Source organism: Artemia sp. Qi Xiang Cuo, chromosome 10 (genome assembly GCF_049724085.1).
Source record: "Artemia sp. Qi Xiang Cuo chromosome 10, ASM4972408v1, whole genome shotgun sequence".
Taxonomy (NCBI): domain Eukaryota; kingdom Metazoa; phylum Arthropoda; class Branchiopoda; order Anostraca; family Artemiidae; genus Artemia; species Artemia sp. Qi Xiang Cuo.
Genome location: NC_142803.1, coordinates 75,098,189 through 75,120,209, shown reverse-complemented (window position 1 = coordinate 75,120,209; position 22,021 = coordinate 75,098,189). Strand labels below are relative to the sequence as shown.

The following is a 22,021-nucleotide window of genomic DNA, read 5'->3' as shown; positions in this document are numbered from 1 at the left end:
AACAAAATGCTTCAAGGAAGAAAGGACGGAGGAACAAAAGTGCTCAGTGATATATCAGTGAAAGTGTTAGATTGAAGCTGCCTTTGCTACAAGGAAGGCAAAGAAGAGATGGAAAAGCAAACAAATGAAGAAAAACAAGAAAAACAAAAAAACAGGCCATGATGTTAAAAAGAGAGTGTGTGTATATTTAGATATAGCTGTGTTGTTAGGCAATTGGCTTTAACTATTAAAAAAAAATCCTTTTTATTACTTACTGTTACTTCCCATATAATCTCATTGTTTCACTTCTGGCCTTTGTTATTAACTAGATATCGTTTTTCTTTCTTTCTTTGAGCTCCTTTTAACATTTTCCCTTTAAGGCTAAAAATACTGGACGACTCTGAGAAATTTGCTACTTTCCACGCTGTCTCGGCGTCATCCCACTATCCAAACAAAAAATTTAACTGTTGCAGAAGGGAGGGCCATAGAGAGATATAGGGCATGGAGTGTAAACAAGAGTGATAGTAGTTGTACAAATGGAAATATTAATATACACGGAAAGCATTTTTGGTAGTTAAACATCCCCCTCAACATGCCCTTGAAATTTTCAAATTAAAAATCTAAGCTGTTCCTGGCATATTGACCCCGAGATATCCACTCTGGATAATCCACACATATTTATGTTTTGATTCAATTCAACATGCCCCTCAACATTTCATGAAAATTTCACATTAATACAACACTGGTCTTATTAGTAGCAGTAATAGAAGCAAAAGTAGTAGTAGCAGCAGCAGTAAAAATAGCAGTAGAAGTAATTGTATGCACGTAATAACTATCGATTAGTCCCCCCCGCAAAATACCCTAAAAGTCTAACACACCTGAAATGTAAGACACTCCTGGGATATTGCTGATACACTATTTTGATAACATGTGTGCCCATAATGTGTTTCCATTGTGTTCAAACATCCCTCTTAATCTTCCTTATACGTTTCATCGTAACACTCATAGCCTCGGTCGTAGCAATAGCCCTAGTGGTAGTAGTAGCAGTAGAGAATGCACCTTTTGATTATTTCCTCAGCTCCCTTAAGATGCCCCGAAAGTTTCAGGTTACTACCCTTAGCCTTAGTATTAGAAGTAGTTGTAATAGTGATGTATTAGTGATAATATTAGGCAATTAGTGCCTTTTCATTAATTCAACATCCCTCTGAACATGCCCTGTGAGTTTAACCTTAATGCCCATAGTCTTAGTAAACGTAGCAGTTGCAGCAGGAGCAGCAGTAGTACTGCAACAGCCACAAAAGGAAAAAGTGAAAGAGACAGGGGTAGAATATTTTGAGAATGTACTAAACCGGGATAGAGTTATGGAAAAGATATAAAGAAAAACGAAAAAGTTTGTGACACCTTAGATGTAAAGAAAGATTTATTATTGAGGGAAGAATTAGCGACAGTACTAAAAGGATTGAAAAATAATAAGACCACAGGTGGTGATAGTATGCAAAATGAATGACTTAAATATGGTGGCGATCAGGCTAGAAATAAGTAACTGAAAATTACGAATACGATTTTATTTTAAAGGGGAAGTACCAAGAGATTTTAGGAAAACCCTAATTAAATCCCTGTATAAGAAAGGTGATAAAAGCGAGCGTGGTAAATGTAGAGGCATTAGCCAGGTCTCTGTAGGTAGAGAATTACTAAGCATGATGATACTTTTCAGGCAGAGGGATGCTGTAAAGGTCTTGTCCTTGTATGGTATCCATGAGTAGTAGTAGTAGCTTACATATAACAACTTTTAGTTGCTTCAGCATCCCGCTCGATATGCCCAGAAAGCTTCATTAAAATAATCTAATCTGTTGCTGGGATATAGCTGTTACGTCCTTTTGACAACCTTTCAATATTCCCTGAGAGTTAAAAACTTCCAGGCAGTTCCACCGTAATACCTATAACTTCAGCAGTAGTACTGGTCATAGTAGTAGCAGTTGCAGTAGTAGTAGTAGCAGGCATAGTCGCTGCAGTAATACTAATTGTAGCAATAGTAGCATGCATATAGCGCCTTTTGGTCATCTTAACATCCCTCTTAACATGCCCTGAAAGCTCAAACTTAATACCTTAAGCTGTTCCTGAAAAATTGCTGATACGTCCTTTCAATCAAGAGGGAAGAAATAATTAAACATAAAATTTCCGTTAATGCAAATTATAATGTGAAATGCAGCAAATCAGAAATCCTATCCTACTTAATAAGAAGATTTAGGGAGGAGGAGGGGTTAAAGTCATGATCTTTAAGAATGTGAAATTCTGCACTTTTCCAAGAAGAATGTTAACCCACAAGCCGTTAGTAGTTTATATTCCAAATGCTGATCATATCAAGTTTCATTTATCAATATCAAGTTTTTCTAGAGTCATTTTCAGGAACGCGTCATTCTGCAATAAGAACTTTTCTGCCAATTTGCAGCGAAAAATGGGTATTTCAAATAATAAATAGATAAAAACAGATATAAGTATAATTAAAATAAATAATAAATAGAGACAAATAATATCAGCAGTTTTGGCCTAAAAAGGATCAAAATGTTGCCGAAGAAAATCCGACTCAGAATTGTAACAAATTATCTATTCAGCTTCGCAATTCCAAAAGGCCATACAAATGCATTGAAACTAATTTGCTGCAAAAGATAAAAACACACAACATAAAATAGACTTTGATGCATTGGAGGTATAATAAATCAATATACATCGTTGTATAGTTGGGCATCAGCTAATAGCACTTGAGTCAATGGATGTTTCTGTGGATTGAGAGGGCTGAAACTTTAAAAGTGCAATCTCTGCAAAAATGTTCAAACTTTTAGCTTTAGTTTCCATAAGACAAATAAAAGAGATGGGAAGGGGTCCGTAGTGAAACCACTAACATGTTCAATTAGGGTTCCATAGAGGCTCGTTTCCTTTTTAAATCATTAAAAAAAATTCAACATAAAAACGAATTTATTTCAGAAAGCTTTTTCCATTTCAAGAATAAACTTCATTTGGTTTTTATTTCATTTCTGCACTCCTCGATTACACCTTCGATATGTTTTTCACAAACTTCTAATAGCCTATGGGAGCTCATATCAGCATCTTTATGTAGCCTAGCATAATTCTTAAGTAAACTATAAAGCTTCGTTCCACAAAGTTGGTATAGTGTCTCTTTTGTTCCGATTCCACGGCCCTTTAAGCATTTGTATATTACTCGGGAGAAATCCTAAAAAGAAAAAATTAAGTTAGTTTTTATAAAGGGCCATGTTTTAATGACTGCGAAAATTATAGAATAAATTATAATATATTATACTAAATTATAATATATAATATAAATTATACTATATTAAAAAAATTATAGAATAATATAAGCCGTAATTCCACTGACAAAATAGATTCTTAAAGAGCTGAAGCACTGAGGATTGTGAGTTCATGTTATAAGTTGTGAACTTTCCGTTGGCAATTCGATATCGACTTATATCACAATCAACTTAACATCTCTGCACTTTTGACAATCTAAAAATTTTACTAGCAGGTTTTGTAACTTCTGTGTTCCACTTCTACTATAATGAACTTATCATCTCAAAACTTCCAACAATTTAAAAATTACTCGCGATCCACCAGTGACGTCTCATAATCACTAAGACATGATCATCAATGAGGTGACATCATCAGCGAGGTCTCACTTAGCCACCAGATAGCTTGTTTAATGATAGAGAACAGACTCCCAGAATCAACGAGAAGCTGCTAGTCGTTTGGTGTCTTCAGAAGAAGATTATAGAAAGCTTTTTGGCTTATAATTTTTTTTTGAGTCCCTAGAGTTGAAGTTTATGGATTAGGTTTAGTATTTGTTTGATGTGGTGAATTGATCTGATATTGTCCTACCTAGGCTACAGTTTCGGAGATTTTGGATATGGGCAAATAGATCTTGTATTTTCTTTGTAATCTGTACTGAATATGTTAGCTGTTTTAGTGTATTGCGTCGTTTTTGCTATTCTTTACTATCATATTGTTTTCTGGCTAGGGAGCCCTCACAGAGAAAACTCTGAAAATTATTATTCTTTTGTGATTTATGTTATGTTAAATTAATCCTTTAGAAATGAATAAACAACTGCTCTGAATTTTATTTCAAGAATCTTAATTAACAGAGAAGTGGACATACATCTACTTTACCTGGTACATGCCACGTAGCGTAGATAATTAAAAAAAAAGAATAACCAAATACGGTTCTCTTGAGGAAAAAAAAAAATATTCGATATAGGGTAACACTAAAGAATTCTTTTTACATAATATAAAACATGATTAAATGATCCAATTAGAAATTCAACAGACGTTCCGCTGGCAAAAGTAAAATAACACTGAATCTCATCCGCTCTAACTGCAGTCAAACAAAGACTATAAGATGCAAGTCTACAAGACTATAACTTCTCTTGGTCTTGTTTCAACGCTAAGCTGAAAGAAACTAACGATAAAAACCCGGAATCCAAGACTCTAGCCCATAGTAACTTAAATATTCCGAGTTTTTTCTTCTCTATAGCTAACTAGACACTGGAACATCATAGAGATTTGTTGAAGGGTTCATTTCAAAGGAAATTACTACATTTACGTGCTTTTGTAATTAACAAAAAAAAAACTCAACGAAAGATTGGCATGACGTCCTATATACAAAAAAAAATCTTTGCTTCAATCCTTTTATCTTTCCACGAAGGATTCGCATGCCGTCATAAATACAAAAAAAAATCATTTTTTTTACCCGTTGCTTTCAATCCTTCCATCTTTCACGAAGGATTCGCATGACGTCATAAATACAAAAAAAATTTTTTACCCGTTGCTTCAATCCTTCCATCCTTCCACGAAGGATTCGCATGACGTCATAAACACAAACAAATATTTTACCTGTCGTTTCACTTACTATTGGCTAGAGTTTGCTCCTTCTGATTTTTTATAATGTTTATTCTTGAAAATAATAAAAGAGACGAAAAAGTTATTTGTTCCACAATTGTATGGAACAATTAACATAAGTACAATAAAGAAAGGACTCTCCTTCCATCCTGAAGGGTTCGAGTTCAACACACTCTATGGTACTGATTAAGCTGATTTTGTTGAATACACTCTATAATATTGAAACATAGAGTGCATAAAATAGATAATCGTTGGCTTGGAATCATATCTTTTACCAGAATTCTATATTTGAATAAATCTAAAGGAGAAATCACGGTTGCAGCGGTAGCTAGCAACCTAGTAAGAGACAATATCAAAATTAAATCAATTAATTAATATTTAGTTATTATGACTTACCATTCGTTCTTTATTATAAAATTTTTTTAAATATGCTTGTATTACATCAACTTTTAGTAACTATATGCTTTGGTTTGTTCTTTACTAGGTTTCACATGTCTTTATAAACTTGATGCTTATGTCTACATTTACATTAAACCATAGATCTTTTATATAATTACATTTCTTATTATTAGACGTGATCGTCTCTTACTACGTTGCTAACTACCGCTGCAACCCGGATGGGAGAATAAGAAAAAAAAAGATGCGGTCGATACAAATTCCATAGATCAATCAACTTATTTTGTTTTTCAAGCCAATAGAATTTCCTCGTTATTCAAACCAAGGGACGATAAGTTTCCTATACAAGGGTTTCGAAGAAGGTGGTTGTAATAGTGCACTTTTTGTTTTCATCTGCCGCTATTTTCAAGAGTTATGAGCAATTACATTTCTTAGTATTGGAAATGATCGTCTCTTACTAGGTTGCTAGCTACGACTGAAACCCGGATCACCTTTTCACTTTCACGTATTCTTAGTTTTAACGACTTAGTCTTATTGACATTAATTTTCAAACCTAGTCTTGCAACCAAAAATCTTACAGTCTCTAAAAACTGGGCTAACATCTATATGGCTATTTTGGCTAACAATTAGGCTAACATTTCATAAGGGATGCTTAAATAATCAGCATAATCTAAATCTAGGAGTTTTACTTTCCCGATAGATTCCGTGTATTTCCATAGGCGTTGATGTGCTCCTTAAGACAAAGTCTATCAAAATGATTTATATAAACGAAGATAACCCTTTTTAACTCCTGAAAACGAGGCCAAATAGTAATTTCATTTCCTGTCTTGGCTGGAGCAATATTGCCCCGTGCAATTAATAATTATTTCTACAATAAATCTCTGCTGATGTTGCCCCATCGTTCGGCTCGTCGGTGGTCTGAAATATACCAAATTCCATTCATTGCAAATAAATAGAAGCTGAATGATAAATCTCTGATTGATCAATCTCAAAAATCGCAGCTGAAGTTAAAGAAGCAAATATTAAAGATTGTTTATTTATTTTTGTATATTCAGCATTGATGGTGGAATATCAAATGATATTCTTGTTTTGTATATTTTGTTTTTGTGTCCCCCTGATGGGATGGCCCCCATGCCCCTCCTGCCCAGCATTTCTTTTCTTCTCCTTTTTTATCCAATTCCATGCCAAAATTAGAAACAAAAGTTGTTTATAAACATCGAACAGAAATTACTAATTGCCAGGGCCTTTTTTTTGTTAATTCAGCGATGAAGAGCAAATTTCAGTCAATAAAATTCATCATCATTAACTATGATCACCAAGCGGAATACACACCCTGTCACATTAAAGTTAATTTTTCAGAGCATTTACCTCTCTCAACTGGTGATTCCGCTCTGCTTTAGTTAGTTGACGAGATTCAGTCGCAGATAAATTCTGTTGGACCCCAAGAGCCACTGTTTCTCCGCTATGCTTTCTTTTTCTAGGACTTCTTCGAAGAGGCAGAGGACTGCAGGCTGATTGCTGTCTCGTTAAACTTTCTAAAAAACAAAGTAATACTATGTCAACTCTCATATGCAACTTGGTAGCACGATGTAAACATAATACAAGTTGAAAAATGGTCTATTTCAACAGAAGAGTGACCAAAAAATTTCTACAAAGAATTTTTAATTCAAATCAAAAATCAAAATAAATTCAATCAGAAATTTAGAACAGCCACAAAGTTGAAAAAAACAATTCAAGCATAAAATTAAAGAACAGAAATATAATTACATAAAAACAAACCTTTTTCAACTGAAACGATGGAGATGCATAAAAACTTAAAAGGAACAGAAATTATTCCGTACATGAGGGGGGGGAGGTGGCCCTTTCCTCAACCCCGCTTTGTATGTTACAGTCTTAAATTTCATTATTAAAACCCTTTTCATTCGAATTCAGCGACCCATCTGTTTAAGCACACTTTTTTTTTTAGAATTTGGACAAGAAGTCAAACCTTAGTGTAAAGAATGAGGGTTGTAAGAAAGGACAGCCCTCCCCCTCATATACGGAGTAATTTCTGGTCGTTTTGACTTCCAATTGAGAAAAGCTGTTTTTATATTTGATACCTGACCGTTCAAATTTCAAATCTGCCTAGGAAATCCCCTTCCCCCCTATACAAAATTTCCCCTGAAAATTTTCCTCTCACAGAAAATTCTCTCAGCGGAAAATTCCTCTGCAGAATATTGTCCCCCCCCCCCCAAACTCGAATAAAATAGTTTGCTGCCTTATAACACATATTAGGCTAAGTGTGAGCAAAAGGTAAATTGTGTACCCTGCAGCTTTTCCCCTAGGTTTTATGGGTCATGTCATTACTTTTGGAAACCCAGGCCAAAAAATTAAAAAATTACAAAAAAATACAGAGAACATTTCTGTATCATACATAACAGATACATATTTCAATACCGGTTTCTAAGGGTGTAATGAAAAAAAAGCTTTCTGGGGCAGCTAGTTCATATTGAACACATGATGCATTTTCAAAGAGAACAATTGTGGAAACTTAATCGGGAGTAAGGGGGGCAAAAATTGGAAAAACAAAGTGTTCAAAACATTTTTCTATCATGCATGACGAATAATGCTTCAATCCCAGTTTCTAGGGATGTAAAGAAATTTTTTGTTCAGGATAGTTAGGCCGCGTGAAAAGGATAATCCCTTGCTATAAATTAATTTAAAAAAAAAATAAATCCAAAACGAACAGAAATTACAATAAATAGCCGGGTCAAACCCAAAATGAGCAGAAATTAACATGAGTAGGGTTCAAAGGCCCTATGCTTTCTAAAGGCCAGAATATAATTTCCACTTTACTGAAAAGAATTTTTTTAAATGTTTTCACTTTTATTACTTTAAGAAATCAATAATTATTAAGATTTTCAGGAATAAATATCAGCATATGTATATTAAACTGACAATGCACATTCATTTGAATTTTTTTTCTTCTGTAAAGTGCGAATTATATTCTGACTTTTAGAAAACATAAGGGTTTTGAACCTACTCATGTCAATTTCTGCTCGTTTTGAGTTTGACTCGGTTATTTATTGTAATTTCTGTTTGTTTTGGGATTTATTTATTCATTGATGCTGATTTGTGGTAGTTTTCTACTTAGTAGATTATTTGATTCTATTTTGATCATTTTTGGTTTAAAGGAGTTCTTTACTTTTTTTTGAAAAACTTATTTTGTGGAATTTTTTTTTATAATTAATTTCTGTTTGTTTTATACTGACATAGTCTTTTTCAGGGAAAAAGAAAATAATAATTTGAATTTTTCCGTTTTTTTCAAGAAATTATAGTTTGGCTTGCTATTTGTATGCTGGAAAAACTTTTTCATCAAATTTAAAACAACCCTTTTGAAAACATGACACAAATACTAGTGTTTAATTTAGTCATATACATCCTCCAGTTGACCTGATAGATAAAACTTATTACCATTCCCAAAAAATTATATCTATGCTCTTTCACAGCCGGGATACACTTACACTCTTTTGATTTAGTAAAAGTTTATGAGCAGAAGTAGTAATAGAAGTAGCCGAGAAAGTTTGAGCTTAATACCCTCAGTCGTTCTTGGTATATTGCTGAGATGTCTTATTGGCAACCAGCATACAAGCAGCGCGTTTCGATTTAATTTTAAAGCAACAATTAGTTTTCAAGCATATTGGGCAAATTACAGAACTATAGGGGGGCGGGGGTTGACCAACCCCATAACACTAAAGATTAATTACTAGACCGTTCATATATGCTGTACAAAATTACTATCTAAAAATTTTGATTTGAAGCGTCTGAAAAATTATGAGCTAAAGAGGAGGACTGATTGCACTCCAATCACTTTTGACTCTTAAGAGGGCATTAGAACTTTTAATTTTCAATCAAATTGGGTTCTTTAAAATATCAGTGGTATTACTAGCTATAATAGAGCATCGCTGCTTATGTCCTTATATGCCCTATATTGTTTATATGCCTTTTTAATACCTGCAAGCATATAGTTTTTTTTTCGTTTAATTGAAACACACCCTAAACGTTCCCTAAAATTTTCAACTTAATGCCATTAGTGTTGTTAGTTACAGTAACCGTAAAAGCAGCATTAAATGTATACACACAGTGTCTTCTGGCTAGTCCAAAATCCAAAAGCTATGAAGGTATGAAGGTGAAATTTTCAGAGAATATTTCTATTGTATGACAACCTGCCATCCGTATGCAGGTTGTCAAAAGGACATATCAGCAATATCTTAGGAACAATTTTGTGTGTAAAGTCAAAACTTACAACGCTTGTTGTGTGTGCATGTGTGTGTGTGTGTGGGGGGGGGGGGGGGGTGTAGAACTAAAGAAAATACTAAATTTGCATCATAATACTACTGGTGCTACTGCTACAACTACTACAACTGCTACTATTATTATTACTTTTACTACTACTACTGCTACTAAATCTAACACTACAACTATTAACTGCACTCCTACTGCTACTAATAAAACTACTGGCGCTACTTCTACTACTACTAATAAACCTAAGGGTATTAAGGCGAAAATTTTGCGCAATATTGTAACTGTATTGAAATAAATCGAAACACTCTAAGCTTGTACAGGTTGTCAAGAGGACGTATCAGCAATACTTCAGGACCGGTTGATGGTATTAAATTAAAATTTTCATAGTGTGTTGAAGAAAAAAAGAGATGTTGAAAAAAAGGTGCTATTTGCATACTGCTACTAATGCTACTACAACTATTGCTACGCATAAATACTGAACCTTTCAACAATGCTGAAAAAAACTGATGTCTTAAAACTTTGTTTGGATGTTTGTCATGGTAAATGTTGGGGGTGGGGGAGGGGGGAGGTTCTCTCAAATCCCTTTGAATCTTAAAAAGGGCTCTATAAATTTCAACTTAAAATGATATGAGACCCATCTGAATTTAATACGACCACCCATTCCATACAAACCTTATTTGTCCCCAGGGAAAAACTTAAAGCCCTTGCCCCAGGACTCTGGGGGGTTGCCAACCCCGGAAGCATAGTTATATGTTTTTTGGACTATTTTAAACTAAATTGCCATCGCACAATTTCAATCAGATACATTTGGTGAAAAGAGAAGTTGGGTGGGAGAGGGGGGCTACTTGACCTCCCTCACTATTGACTCTTAAAAGGGAAATAGAACTTTTAATTTCAACCAAAAGAGCTCTAAAGTTTATACAACCATCCCTTCCATAAAAATCTTAAATGCCCCAAAGGCAAAACTTACAATCCTCGCCCTCAGGTTCTGGTGGTTTGTATCAACCAGCATTGTTATATGATATTTGGACAATTTTGAATAAAAGGACTGTCTCAAAATATCTACTGGATACATCTTGGGAAAACACGACATGTTTGTGTGTATGGGGCAGGAAGGGATAGCCCCAATCTTACCACTTTTACTCTTAAAAAGGGCACTAGAACTTCTGATTACCAGTCCAATTAGTCCCTTCCGAAGTATATACGACCACTCTTTCTATAAGGACCTTATTTGCCCCCAGGGCATAACTTACAACCATTTTCCTGAGATCTGCAGGAAGGGTTGTCTTCCTCAAAGATATAAATTCTGAATCCTTCAACTAAAATGAATAAAATTATTATCTCCAAATTTTGATTATAGGTTTTAAGGGAAATGATGAGCGTGGAGGGGGGGGGCTGGTTGCTTTCAAATCACTGGCTCTTAAAAAGGGCATCATAACTTCTAATTTCAAATCAAGTAAGCCCCATCTGAAGTTTATACGACCGTTCATTCCATAAAAACCTTATATACCCTTATGGCATAACTTACAACCCTAACCCCAAGCGCTGGGGTGTTGTGTCACTCCTAGAGACATTCTTATATGTTATTTGGACTATTTTGAACAAAATCACTATCTGATAATTTCAATCAGATGCTTTTAGTGAAAAAAGGGGTGACGGGAGTTGGGGGGGGGGGGGGTTCTAAATGCCCTCCATCACTTTGACGCATAAAAAGGAACAAGAACTTCCAATTTTCAACCAAATGAGCCTCTTCTAAAGTTAAACAACCATCCCTTCCATAAGAGCCTTAAATGCCCCGTGGCATAACTAACAACCCTCGTCCCTATGCTCTGGTGGTTTGTTTCACCCCCAAAAGCCTTGTTATATGATCTTTGGAATATTTTGAATACAATGACGGTCTAAAAAAATTTTATTCGTATTTCGTTTTGTATTTCGGGAAAACACGACGTGTTAAGGGGAGGGGGGGGGGGTTAACTGCCTTCTGATCACTTTGACTCTGAAAGAAGGCACTAGAAATTCAGATTACCAATCCAATGAGTCCCCTCCAAAGTATATAAAACCACTCTTCCTATAAAAACCTTATATGCCCCCGGGGCAAAGCTTACAACCCTCGCCCTGAGAGCTCTGGGGGCAGGGGTGTTTTCCTTAAAGACATAATTTCCAGACTCTTCAACTACAATGAACAAAATTGATATTTTCAAATTTTGATTGGAAGTTTTTGACAAAATGATGAGCGTGGAGGGATTTGAGAGCTGGTTGCCCTCAAATCACTTTTGACTCTTAGAAAGGGTACTATAACTTTAAATTTCAAATCAAATGAGCACCATCTGAAGTTTATGCGAACACATTTTTTTAATTAAACCTGCGTTTTAATTAAACTAAACTAAAAGTTTAATTAAAAAGCAGGTAAGATTTTCAACCAGTACTGATTTTAATAATAGTTCTGAAATGAAAGATGACCTTGCGAACAAAGGTCAGAATGGGTTAAATGCTGGGAAAAGTAAACAAACTGCAGCTAAGCTTGCAAGCAAAAGAATCCATTCGATTTATAATTCAAACATTGGTTGATGAACTTGTGAGATTTAATTAGGGGTTATGGGCCGGGGGTTAGCTGACCTTTATTGTTTTGGTTTAAGTATGAATATATTCTTCATTTTTTGTTAGATTTCCATTTATATACTTTGAGGAGGCGTGTTTGAATCAATATAGACATTCGATTTTGTTTATGCGCCAGTGAATGGAAGTGTTTATTTAATATGTGAGTTTTGTTTCCTATTTATTTATATATTTTTTTCTCTTTATGTGTTTAGTAAGTTTTTATTTTGATGTAAGTTAAGGTTTTTAAAAAGAACATTTTTGTTTCATTTTTTTCTTTTCTTTTTTTTTCGTTGAGAAAGGCTCCCAGACGTGGGGCCGAAATATTCGGAGTATTTTTGTTTAATTAAGTGTTTGTTTTATTGTATTCACTGCTTTATAAAAATAAAAACCCGTTTTTCTTGCTTAATTTTTCGTTAATCAATAAATAGTTATTTTGTCTATGACAACATAAGTCGTTTTAATTTAGACTATTCCTGAGAAAATATTTATAAACAGTCAAACTTCTGTTTGTAATATTTTCTGTTCAATTTCTGTAGCAGTTTAAGAAACACAGTGCCAATCAGTTTGACTTGATTATTCATTTTAATTTCTACTAGTTCTGTCATTTATTTTTCCATTATTATTCGTGGCTTTTACTATTGATATTAATATTTGTACTTATGTTCGTTTTGGGATCCATTTATTCGTAGTCAGTAATTTTTGGCTGGATTAGGCTTAAATTATTTTTTATTTCTGTTCATCTCCGATTTTAAGATAGGTCATTACTGTTTTTGAAAAGCTTCGTTTACAGTAAAGTTTTTAAACTTGGCTTTAGTTCGTTTTGATTGCCTTTATTGATATTTCGAAGATTTCCCTCTTTTTCAGGTTGTCTTCTTAGGAGTTAAAATATTGGTTTCTGCTTTAAGTTTTTAAGTTGCACAGGCTAATCGCAAAGGATGCCTATTATTGTATTTAAAAAAATTAGTGTATATTTGAAACTTAAAATATTATATTAATTTAAGCATAATAGGTCTTTATTTCTTACGGTCTTAAGGTTTTATATTGCTGTTTACCTTTCTTCGAAAAACTTAAATTTTCAGAAAAAGCTTTTGTTTGTTAATTTGAGAGAAAGTGAACCTGAACGAAGGTTCTGAGGTGCTAATTTAAGCATAATAGGACTTTTTTTTCTTCAGATCTTAAGTTTTCAAATTGCTTTTTATTAATTTATAATCAATTATACCAAAAAAGGCGTGTGTTAATTTGAGAGAAAGCGAACTTGAACAAAGGTTCTGAGATACTAATTTAAGCATAATAGGACTTTATTTCTTTAGTTATTAAGTTTTCAATTTTTTTTTTACTTTTTTGAGAACACTTAAATTTACTGACTTGACTTTAACTCTACTGAGCTTAAGTCAAAAAAGATTTTAATCAAAACAAGAAAAGCCAAATATACCATTTTCCACATTAATTCCACCAATGATTGGCAATCTTAACGCAGAATAAACATTACTGGGGTATACTTACTCTTTTCAGCATCATTCGAACTCTGTTTCTGGTAGACCAGATTCGAAACAGACTCAACATTTTGAGACTCCTGAGTACGACGAAGAATGAAGCACCCGTATCCGGAATCCAAAGGATTACAAGAAGACTCAGTCTCACGCCCAGCAACTTTTTCATGAATTTTCCAGCATTCAGCTTCTTTTAGTTCTGAGTCTTTGTCAATATTATAACTAAAAAAAAATAGTTCATGGTAAATATTTTACAAAATTGGCGTTTTTGGAGCATAGGTTCATGTAGTAAACCTGAATAGCAGGGAGTCGGGAGGGCAGCAAAACATTTGCCTGACAAGTGGAAAAGGGATAAGCACAAGCAAAAAACAGGGATGATGTTTTAGTAATGTCTGCTTACATAGCCACAACTTCCGAATAAAGGCGAAGGGATAAATATATTCTTTAAACCGAAGAAGGGGTTTTCTGGGGCTTCAAAAAGTGAAATTTGGTGACAAGGAAAGGACTAGAATATCTTTGGAATATACATTTACACAACCGTAAATTCATGTGGAAAAGAATCCTTGTTTAAATACAGTAACAGGGTGTCTAAAGCTTCAAAAACTCCATTTGTTTTCTTTTTCCATTAAAAGACACTTTAAAAAAAGCGCAAATGCTTTGGAAAAGAGGCTCAGAACAACGTCATCACGTCATAACTTTAATAAAAATATTGAAAGTAAATCAAAACCCTTGAAGATCAATAATGAAAATTTGGAAGAAATTCAAAGAGCTACTCTTTTGTAAATAACAAAACTAGTAAAAGAATACAAAATACCCGGATGTTTTCCCCAAAGAACTGAACATTCATGAACTTTGGCTCCCTTTTATTCATGTTGGTTCTGTTTAATATTTAATTCTTCGCTTTACTTATTTACTTCCCTTCGCTAAATTATTTACTTTCCCTTTATATATGTTACGTCGTGGTTTTACAAGTATTGAAAACGTGGACGATCACTCATATTCAGAACACAATCATGTGTCAACAACATAGCAATAATTAACAGTCGTTATATCCTCTCTTTCCTTCGATTGAATCGTTATTTTAAACTGCATAATAATTCACATAGGATATTTTCCTGATAAGAAAAAATTCTACCATACTTATATTTGTCGATATATTTTTAAATCGAAAAAAAAGTGGGGCGTCATAATCTGAATTAGAATCATCGCGATTGATATGCTTGAAAAATAAAATGTTAATTCATTGGAAAAAAGATAGAATTATTTTTGTAGCGGCAGCTTGTTTCTGTTTACTTGGAGTTACATTTTACAAAGCTAGAAACTCTAAAGGACAAAAATCTAAACAGAAACTTCCACAAAAGCTTTCACCTACATATCAATACAATCAAACTGGGAACTACGAGCCTGAGCCATGGCCTAAAGAGGACGGCCCAGGGGAGCAGGGAAAGTCTTATAAAGTACTGCCTCAGTTCGAAAACTATGCCGAAAGATCAGTTTCTGAATATGGCATGAATATCGCTGTTTCAGATGTAATTGCGATAAACAGAACAATACCAGACACAAGACTGGAAGAGTGCAAATATTGGAATTATCCTACAGACTTGCCCAAAACCTCTGTCGTGATTGTATTTCACAATGAGGGATTTTCCACTCTTTTGAGGACAGTTCACACTGTGATTGACAGATCTCCGGCTCAGTTCCTTGAGGAAGTTCTACTAATTGACGATTTCAGCGACAAACCTGATCTTAAAGGGCGTTTAGAACGTTATATTAAAAGATTCGAAGGGAAAGTACGACTTTTAAGAAATGAGGAAAGAATGGGACTGATTAGAACTAGATCAAAAGGTGCTCATGAATCAACAGGTGAAGTTGTTTTATTCTTAGATGCACACTGTGAAGTGGGACTCAACTGGCTTCCACCACTTTTAACTCCTATTCAGTTAGACAGGACGACAATGACCGTTCCCATCGTAGATGGCATTGATTCAAACGACTTTCATTACTCTTCCACTTATTCAAAGGACAATCATATCAGAGGTATCTTTGAGTGGGGTCTATTGTACAAAGAGAAGGAACTACCACTTAAAGACGCTGAAAAAAGAGCAAAAACCAGTGAGCCTTACCCTTCTCCCACTCATGCAGGTGGTTTGTTCGCTATTGATCGAAAATATTTTTTAGAACTAGGAGCATATGATCCTGGTCTTCTTGGTTGGGGCGGTGAAAATTTTGAACTATCATTTAAAATGTGGCAGTGTGGCGGAAAAATTATGTGGGTTCCATGTTCAAGGGTTGGTCATGTTTACCGTTCTTTTATGCCATATACATTCGGTAAGTTAGTAGAAAATATAAAAGGGTCCTTGGTGACTAGAAATTACAAACGCGTCATTGAGGTTTGGTTTGACGATAAATTTAAAGAGTATTTCTACACACGGGAGCCTACTGCCCGATTTTTAGATGCAGGAGATTTAACAGAGCAAATTAAACTAAAACAACGCTTAAATTGCAAACCCTTTAAATGGTTCATGAAAAATGTCGCTTATGATGTTCTTGAGGACTTTCCTTATTTACCACCCAATATTCATTGGGGAGAAATGATTAACGTCTTGACTAAAGAATGTCTCGACGCTGAAACAAATGAAGTTCCAACTTCGATAACTACTTCTGTATGCCACGGTTTTGGCGATAATCAGGAAATAAAACTCAACACAAAAGGCCAGCTATCTACTGGTGAAAGATGTATAGTTGGAGACAATAAAGGAGTTCAACTTGTTGCTTGTGAGCTTGGCACTGTCGACGGACCGTGGCAATATAACGAAGAAAACAACTTGATGTATCATACGAAGCTTGGTAAGTGTTTAGCAGTCCATACACATAACAAAAAAATAAAAATGCTTCCGTGCATTGCTAAATCTAAGTCCTTCAAATGGATATTCCGACCACTGGAGCCAAAGTAAGTCAGTGGCTGTAATCCAATATATCGTGAGCCACAGCCAAAAGTAACCAAAAGTCTTAAGACCTGCTTTGAAATAAAACTTCTAAAAGAAATGTCACTTGATAGTGATTCAGAAATCAAAGCTATTGTCCATGTTCATCTTTAATCTAAAAGGCTATTAATGAAAACAAATTGACAAAAATTTCGAAAAAGCTGGAAAACCCTTGAAAATGAGAGCACATTCCTATTACTGTTAATAAATCGGTAATAAATCTTGATTCCATCTTAATTATTAGTTATTTACAAAGATAGTTATATTTCTTCTTAATAAAGCAATAACCTTAATAATCTTAAGAGGATAACTATTTTCCTGAAGCAAATTTGATAGCTTTCTTTCAATCCACACGGCATTTTCAGGGAATCTCTCACTCTCCCGGTATGGTGTACCTCTCCCAGCAGACTTTCAGAGGGTTACTCCCTGCAGGGTGTACCTATCCTGAATTTCCTATCAGCTCCTCAGGGGGTTACTCGTTTTCAATGCTTTCGGTTAAGCATTATTTAAACTGTATCGAATTTATGTGTTTTCATATACGGTATCACTACTGTTCGTTTTGCAGGCTAATGCCACTTTTATCTAAATTTGACAATTGAAACTTTTTTTTATTTTTTTTTATCTGTTTCAATCTAATGACCAGGTAGCAATTCCAATATAATTGGTAAAAAAAAGTATCAACAAGGTCTTGAAGATTTCTGACCATTCCTCACCCACTTCGTAGAGAAGAGATAACGGGAGAAGCTTAAGAGAAGGCTTAGTTAATTAAAGTTCCAGGGTCTTTTCAAGAGCCAGAGGCGGTTTGTTTACAGCAAAATTTGATTTTTCACAAAAAAAATGTATTTTTGTCATGTTTAACGTTTTGTGACTTCATAACATCATGCTACTCTTTGCTATGCTAGGTATTTCTCCAGGTCTTCTAAACGATGGATCTATATATGACGTCATCACATCATACTTAATTCCTAAAAATGCGCTCTTTACAGTGTTCAAGATCATTTCAGAAAATTCTTTAAATATTCGGAGGTGCTCATGATGTCGTGGGACCATTGTAAATAGCAAGTAAATCGTTTTTTTTTTGTTAAGAATTATATCAGCAAATTTTTACGCATTTGATCCTATTGGAACATCACGATATAATCTTAAATTTTCAGAAAAAACACCAGAGGGGTTTTAAAGGGTTCAACGTTATTTCAGCCAAAAATAAAAGACCAGGTTACACTCTACACAATCCAAAACTTTTGATGTTGAGAGCATCACAAGTGTTAGTCATTTCAATTTTAAAGTCCGTTAGGGAATTGAGCAGTGCTAATGAACTATGAAATCAAACACATAATCATCAGCGGAAATTGAGGATGGAACAATGTTTTTACAAAATAGCATCATAGGAAATTGAGATTAGAGCATAATTGACAACGCTATAATTCTTTAGATGGTTCCTTATATCACTACATTTACAAAGCTAGGCTTTGTGTAATTTCTTGTCCTAGTAGAAAGTAAATACCTAGTAAGTTTACTTGTTGTACACCAGACCTAACAAAGGAGCGAAAATGATGTGCAAAAACTATAAGTATTTTTAAAAGCGTTCATTAATGTTTCAATTCATCGAGCAAGACTTTACAATGTTTATGGTAATCCGTTCATACCCGCACCCATCTCTGATAAAACATCAATTCAGTTCAGTTCATTTTATTTAACATCAAAGATACGTTTAACTAATATTCCAATACCTGCCCCGAGAAAGATACAAAAAAGCACTTGCGACTGGGCGGGTACATACAAACTCATCTACTAATAAACAGTTAACTATAAACAAAGGAACAACAAATAATAATTATTCGAATCATAAAAAGGGCATTAGTCCTCTCAATTTTCAATCGAATGAGCCCTTTTTGAATTTTCTACGACAACACTTTCTATAAAAACTTTATATCCCCCATGGGCATAACTTACAACCCTTGTCCTGAAGGCTTTGTGGGTGGGAGGGAGGAGGTTGTCTTCCTCAAAGACACAATTTCTAGACCTTTCAACTACGTTGAATAAAATGGGAATATCAAAATGTTGATCGAAAGTCTTTGGGGAAAAGATGGGTGGGCGGTGATTCTTCCTCGATTACTTTTGACTATTAAAAGGGCAATAGCCCTCTCAATTTACTATCGAATGAGCTCTTTTTGAAGTTTCTACGACAATACTTTCTATAAAAACCTCATATACCCCAAGGGAAGAATTCAAAACCTTAGCCCCAAGGGGTGGGAGGGGTGGGGTTGTCGTTCTCAAAGACATAATTTCTGGATCCTCCAACTACGCTGAACAAAATGGCTATATTAAAATTTGATCGGAAGTGTTTTGGGAAATGAATGACTGTTTGGGAAATGAATCCCTTTCGATTATTAATAAGGGCACTAACCCTCTCAATTTCTAATCGAATCAGCCCTTTTTGAAGTTTCTACGACAACACTTTCTATAAAAAACTTTTTATGCTCCCAGGGCATAAACATAAAACCTTTGCGCTGAGGGCTATGAGGGCCTGAGGGCTAACTACGTTGAACAAAATTGCTATCTCAAAATTTTGATTGAATGTTTTTGGGAAAATCGTGGGCATGGGAGTTTGTTGTCCTCCAATCACTTTTGACCAATAAAAAGGGCACTAGCCCCTTCAGTTTCCAATCAAATGAGCCTATTTTGAAGTTTCTACGACAGCTCTTTCGATACGAAGTACCCTGATATAAAAATAAATAAAAAAATAAAAAAATAAATGATACTTTGTGCCAACATTGTTCTTTACTTAGGCAATACTATTGCACTGCCTATGACTAGACTTTTGAAAATTCTCCCGGTGCTAAATAGGGCAAAAATTGCAATAAATTATACAGAACATTTTTCAATCAGACATGTAAGATACAGTCTTCAATCCCGGTTTCTAGGAGTCCAACGACAAATTATTTAGGGCGGCTAGGCCACGTTGAACAGATGATACTACCACAAGCTAGAAATTTTGAAACCCCGTCCAGAGCTAAAAAGGGCACAAATTGAAAAAGAACATTTTCCAATCAAACGTTAAAGACACATACTTGAATCCGAATTTCTAGGGGTTTAATTATTTAATTTTTTATTTTTTTTAGGGTGATTCCAAGTTGAATCAATATTTCTAGGGGTTTAATTATTTTCTTTTTATTTATGTTTTTTAGGGTGGTTGGGTCACGTTGAACGAATAATGTATATTCATAAGCGTTTTTTGAAACATATTCGAGGCTAAAGAGGGCAAAGATTGAAAAAAATGTAAAGAACATTTTTAAATTATTTGCGTAAGCATCTTGCATCAATCCAAGCTTCTAGGAGTGAAAAAATATTTTTTTGGACATTCAGATCAACGTTAAAGGATGATAGATTACCTTAGACTGAATTTTAAAAAGTCAGCCGGGGCTAAACAGAACAACATTTCCAAAAATAGATGCAAAAAAATTTGGTTTTTTTCCGTACGTGTAAGAAACATGCTTCAGTCTTAGTTTATAGAGGTTTGAGGTGAAAGTAGTTTTAGGCCAGTGAGGCCACGTTGAAATGATGCCAATGCTGCTTTACCAAAGTAGACGTTTGAAACCCAGCTAGGACTAAACTGGTAGAAATTGTAAAATAAAATAAAATACAGAGAATACTTTTCAATCGAGCGTGTAAAAAGCATACTTCAATTCCAGTTTCTAGGTGCATTATGAGATTTCTTCATTTTTTGAAGTAGGATTGACCAGATGGAGTAGATGAGACATTACCATAACCTGGAGTTATCGGATCCTAATCGGGGCTAAACGGGACAAAAACTGCAAAAACAAAATCAATAGGCAAATTGCTATAGGCAAATTGCTTAGATTTCAATCCTTGTACCGGGGTCTTCAGGTGTCATATCATCCACAGACACGGGGAAGATCGTTATTGGATCCTTTGACTATTCTGAGCAAATAGCTATCAAAAAATTTTCATTAGTGTTAAAAAGCAGGCGAGAGAAGCGAAGGATGGTTACTCTCCAACTGCGTTTAAACATCCTACACAACATACCATGAAAGTTTCAGAATAATCTCAGCCGCTCCTGAGACATTGCAGATAACTGGATATTGAGATATTAACAATCTGTACGTCTTTGATTTTGTTCAACAGACCCCTAAACATTCCCTTAAATTTATCTTAGTACTCTTCGCCCATTCACACCACATCAGGATCATATATCCACCCGACCAATATTTAATTCGACAAATGAACAATAAAACATCAAATTGCATAATTTTTCATTTTTCCTCTTTGGCTCTGGGGGTAATGTCATCCTCGGAGGCATAGTTATAACACCTTAAACTATTCTGAAAAAGAAAGAATTATCTAAGCATTTTTATCAGTCTTGTGGGAAAGGCGGCCTCAAAAAGGTCGAGAGGAGGGGACTGGCTGGGTCCAATCCTTTTTCAACATCCCACTCAACACCTTCAGCCACACCTGAGATATTGTACTAAAATATATTATAGCTACCATTATATGGCTACACACAACCTTATATGTAAACAACAGGCAACTTTCATAACTTAAAACCCTTGTCCTAGAGATTCTGTGGGGCCTAGTTATCTCCAGAGGCACAGTTATTTGACTTCTAAACTATTTTGAACAAAAACACCAAACTTGAAACTCAGATAAGATTGGTTTGGGGGGATGGCAGTAAAGAGGGCTAGTTACCATCTGATCCCTTTACAATATCCTACTAAATATCACCCAAAATTTTATCTTAATACCCTCAGTCGTTCCTGAGAGATTGACTATAAACCCTAGTAATAACCTGGATGCACATAATGTATTTCAATTTAGTTCTAAATTCCCATAAATTTTCCTTGAAGTTTCACTTTAATACCCTTGGCCCTTTAAAACCTACCCAGGCTCAAACATTTCCCCCTTTCTCAAGAATAAACCCTATGTTTAAGCAATTCGAAAGTTGTATAATTTACAACGCTTGCCTCAAGGGCTGTGAAGGTCTAGTCATTCCCAGAGGCATGGTTAATTGACCTTTTGACAATCCTGGGAAAATGGCTATCTCACATTTCTGATCAGTATTCAGGGAGATATAAAATAGCACGGGGTGACCTGGTAAATCCTCAGTTTCTGGGATATTGCTGATACATCCTCTTCACAACCAGTATTCGCTTAGTGTGTTTAATTTTGTTCAATATCCTCCTCAACATTGCCTGAAAGTTTCACACAATACCCTGTGTCTTTTTGGAAACCCAGGATCAAACAGGAAACCTTTCCTAAAAACAAATATTAGTTGAAAATAATTAGAAACTAGCAGATTTTAAAGCCCTTGCCTCAAGATTTGTGAAGGACGGGTCATGTCATTCCCAGAGGAAAATTTAAATGATA

General features: G+C 34.8%; 2 protein-coding genes and 1 pseudogene across 2 annotated transcripts in view; 1 reads left to right on the top strand and 2 right to left on the bottom strand.

Moving 5' to 3' along the window:
- LOC148948161 (palmitoyl-protein thioesterase 1-like) overlaps positions 1–22,021 on the bottom strand; it is a 635,005-nt gene that overhangs the window by 54,946 nt on the left and 558,038 nt on the right. The gene's annotated exons all lie outside the window — the stretch shown is intronic.
- The window catches only part of LOC148948168 (uncharacterized), a 52,606-nt gene continuing 33,519 nt past the window's right edge, over positions 2,935–22,021 (bottom strand). Inside the window, exons 7-9 of the mRNA XM_089095211.1 lie at positions 13,666–13,874; positions 6,649–6,815; positions 2,935–3,208 (exon numbers count right to left, since the gene is read on the bottom strand). Coding sequence (XP_088951337.1) covers positions 2,990–3,208; positions 6,649–6,815; positions 13,666–13,874 — 595 coding nt within the window. The 3' untranslated portion in view covers positions 2,935–2,989. The remainder of the gene's footprint in view (positions 3,209–6,648; positions 6,816–13,665; positions 13,875–22,021) is intronic.
- LOC148948169 (N-acetylgalactosaminyltransferase 7 pseudogene) lies at positions 14,885–16,641 on the top strand (annotated as a pseudogene).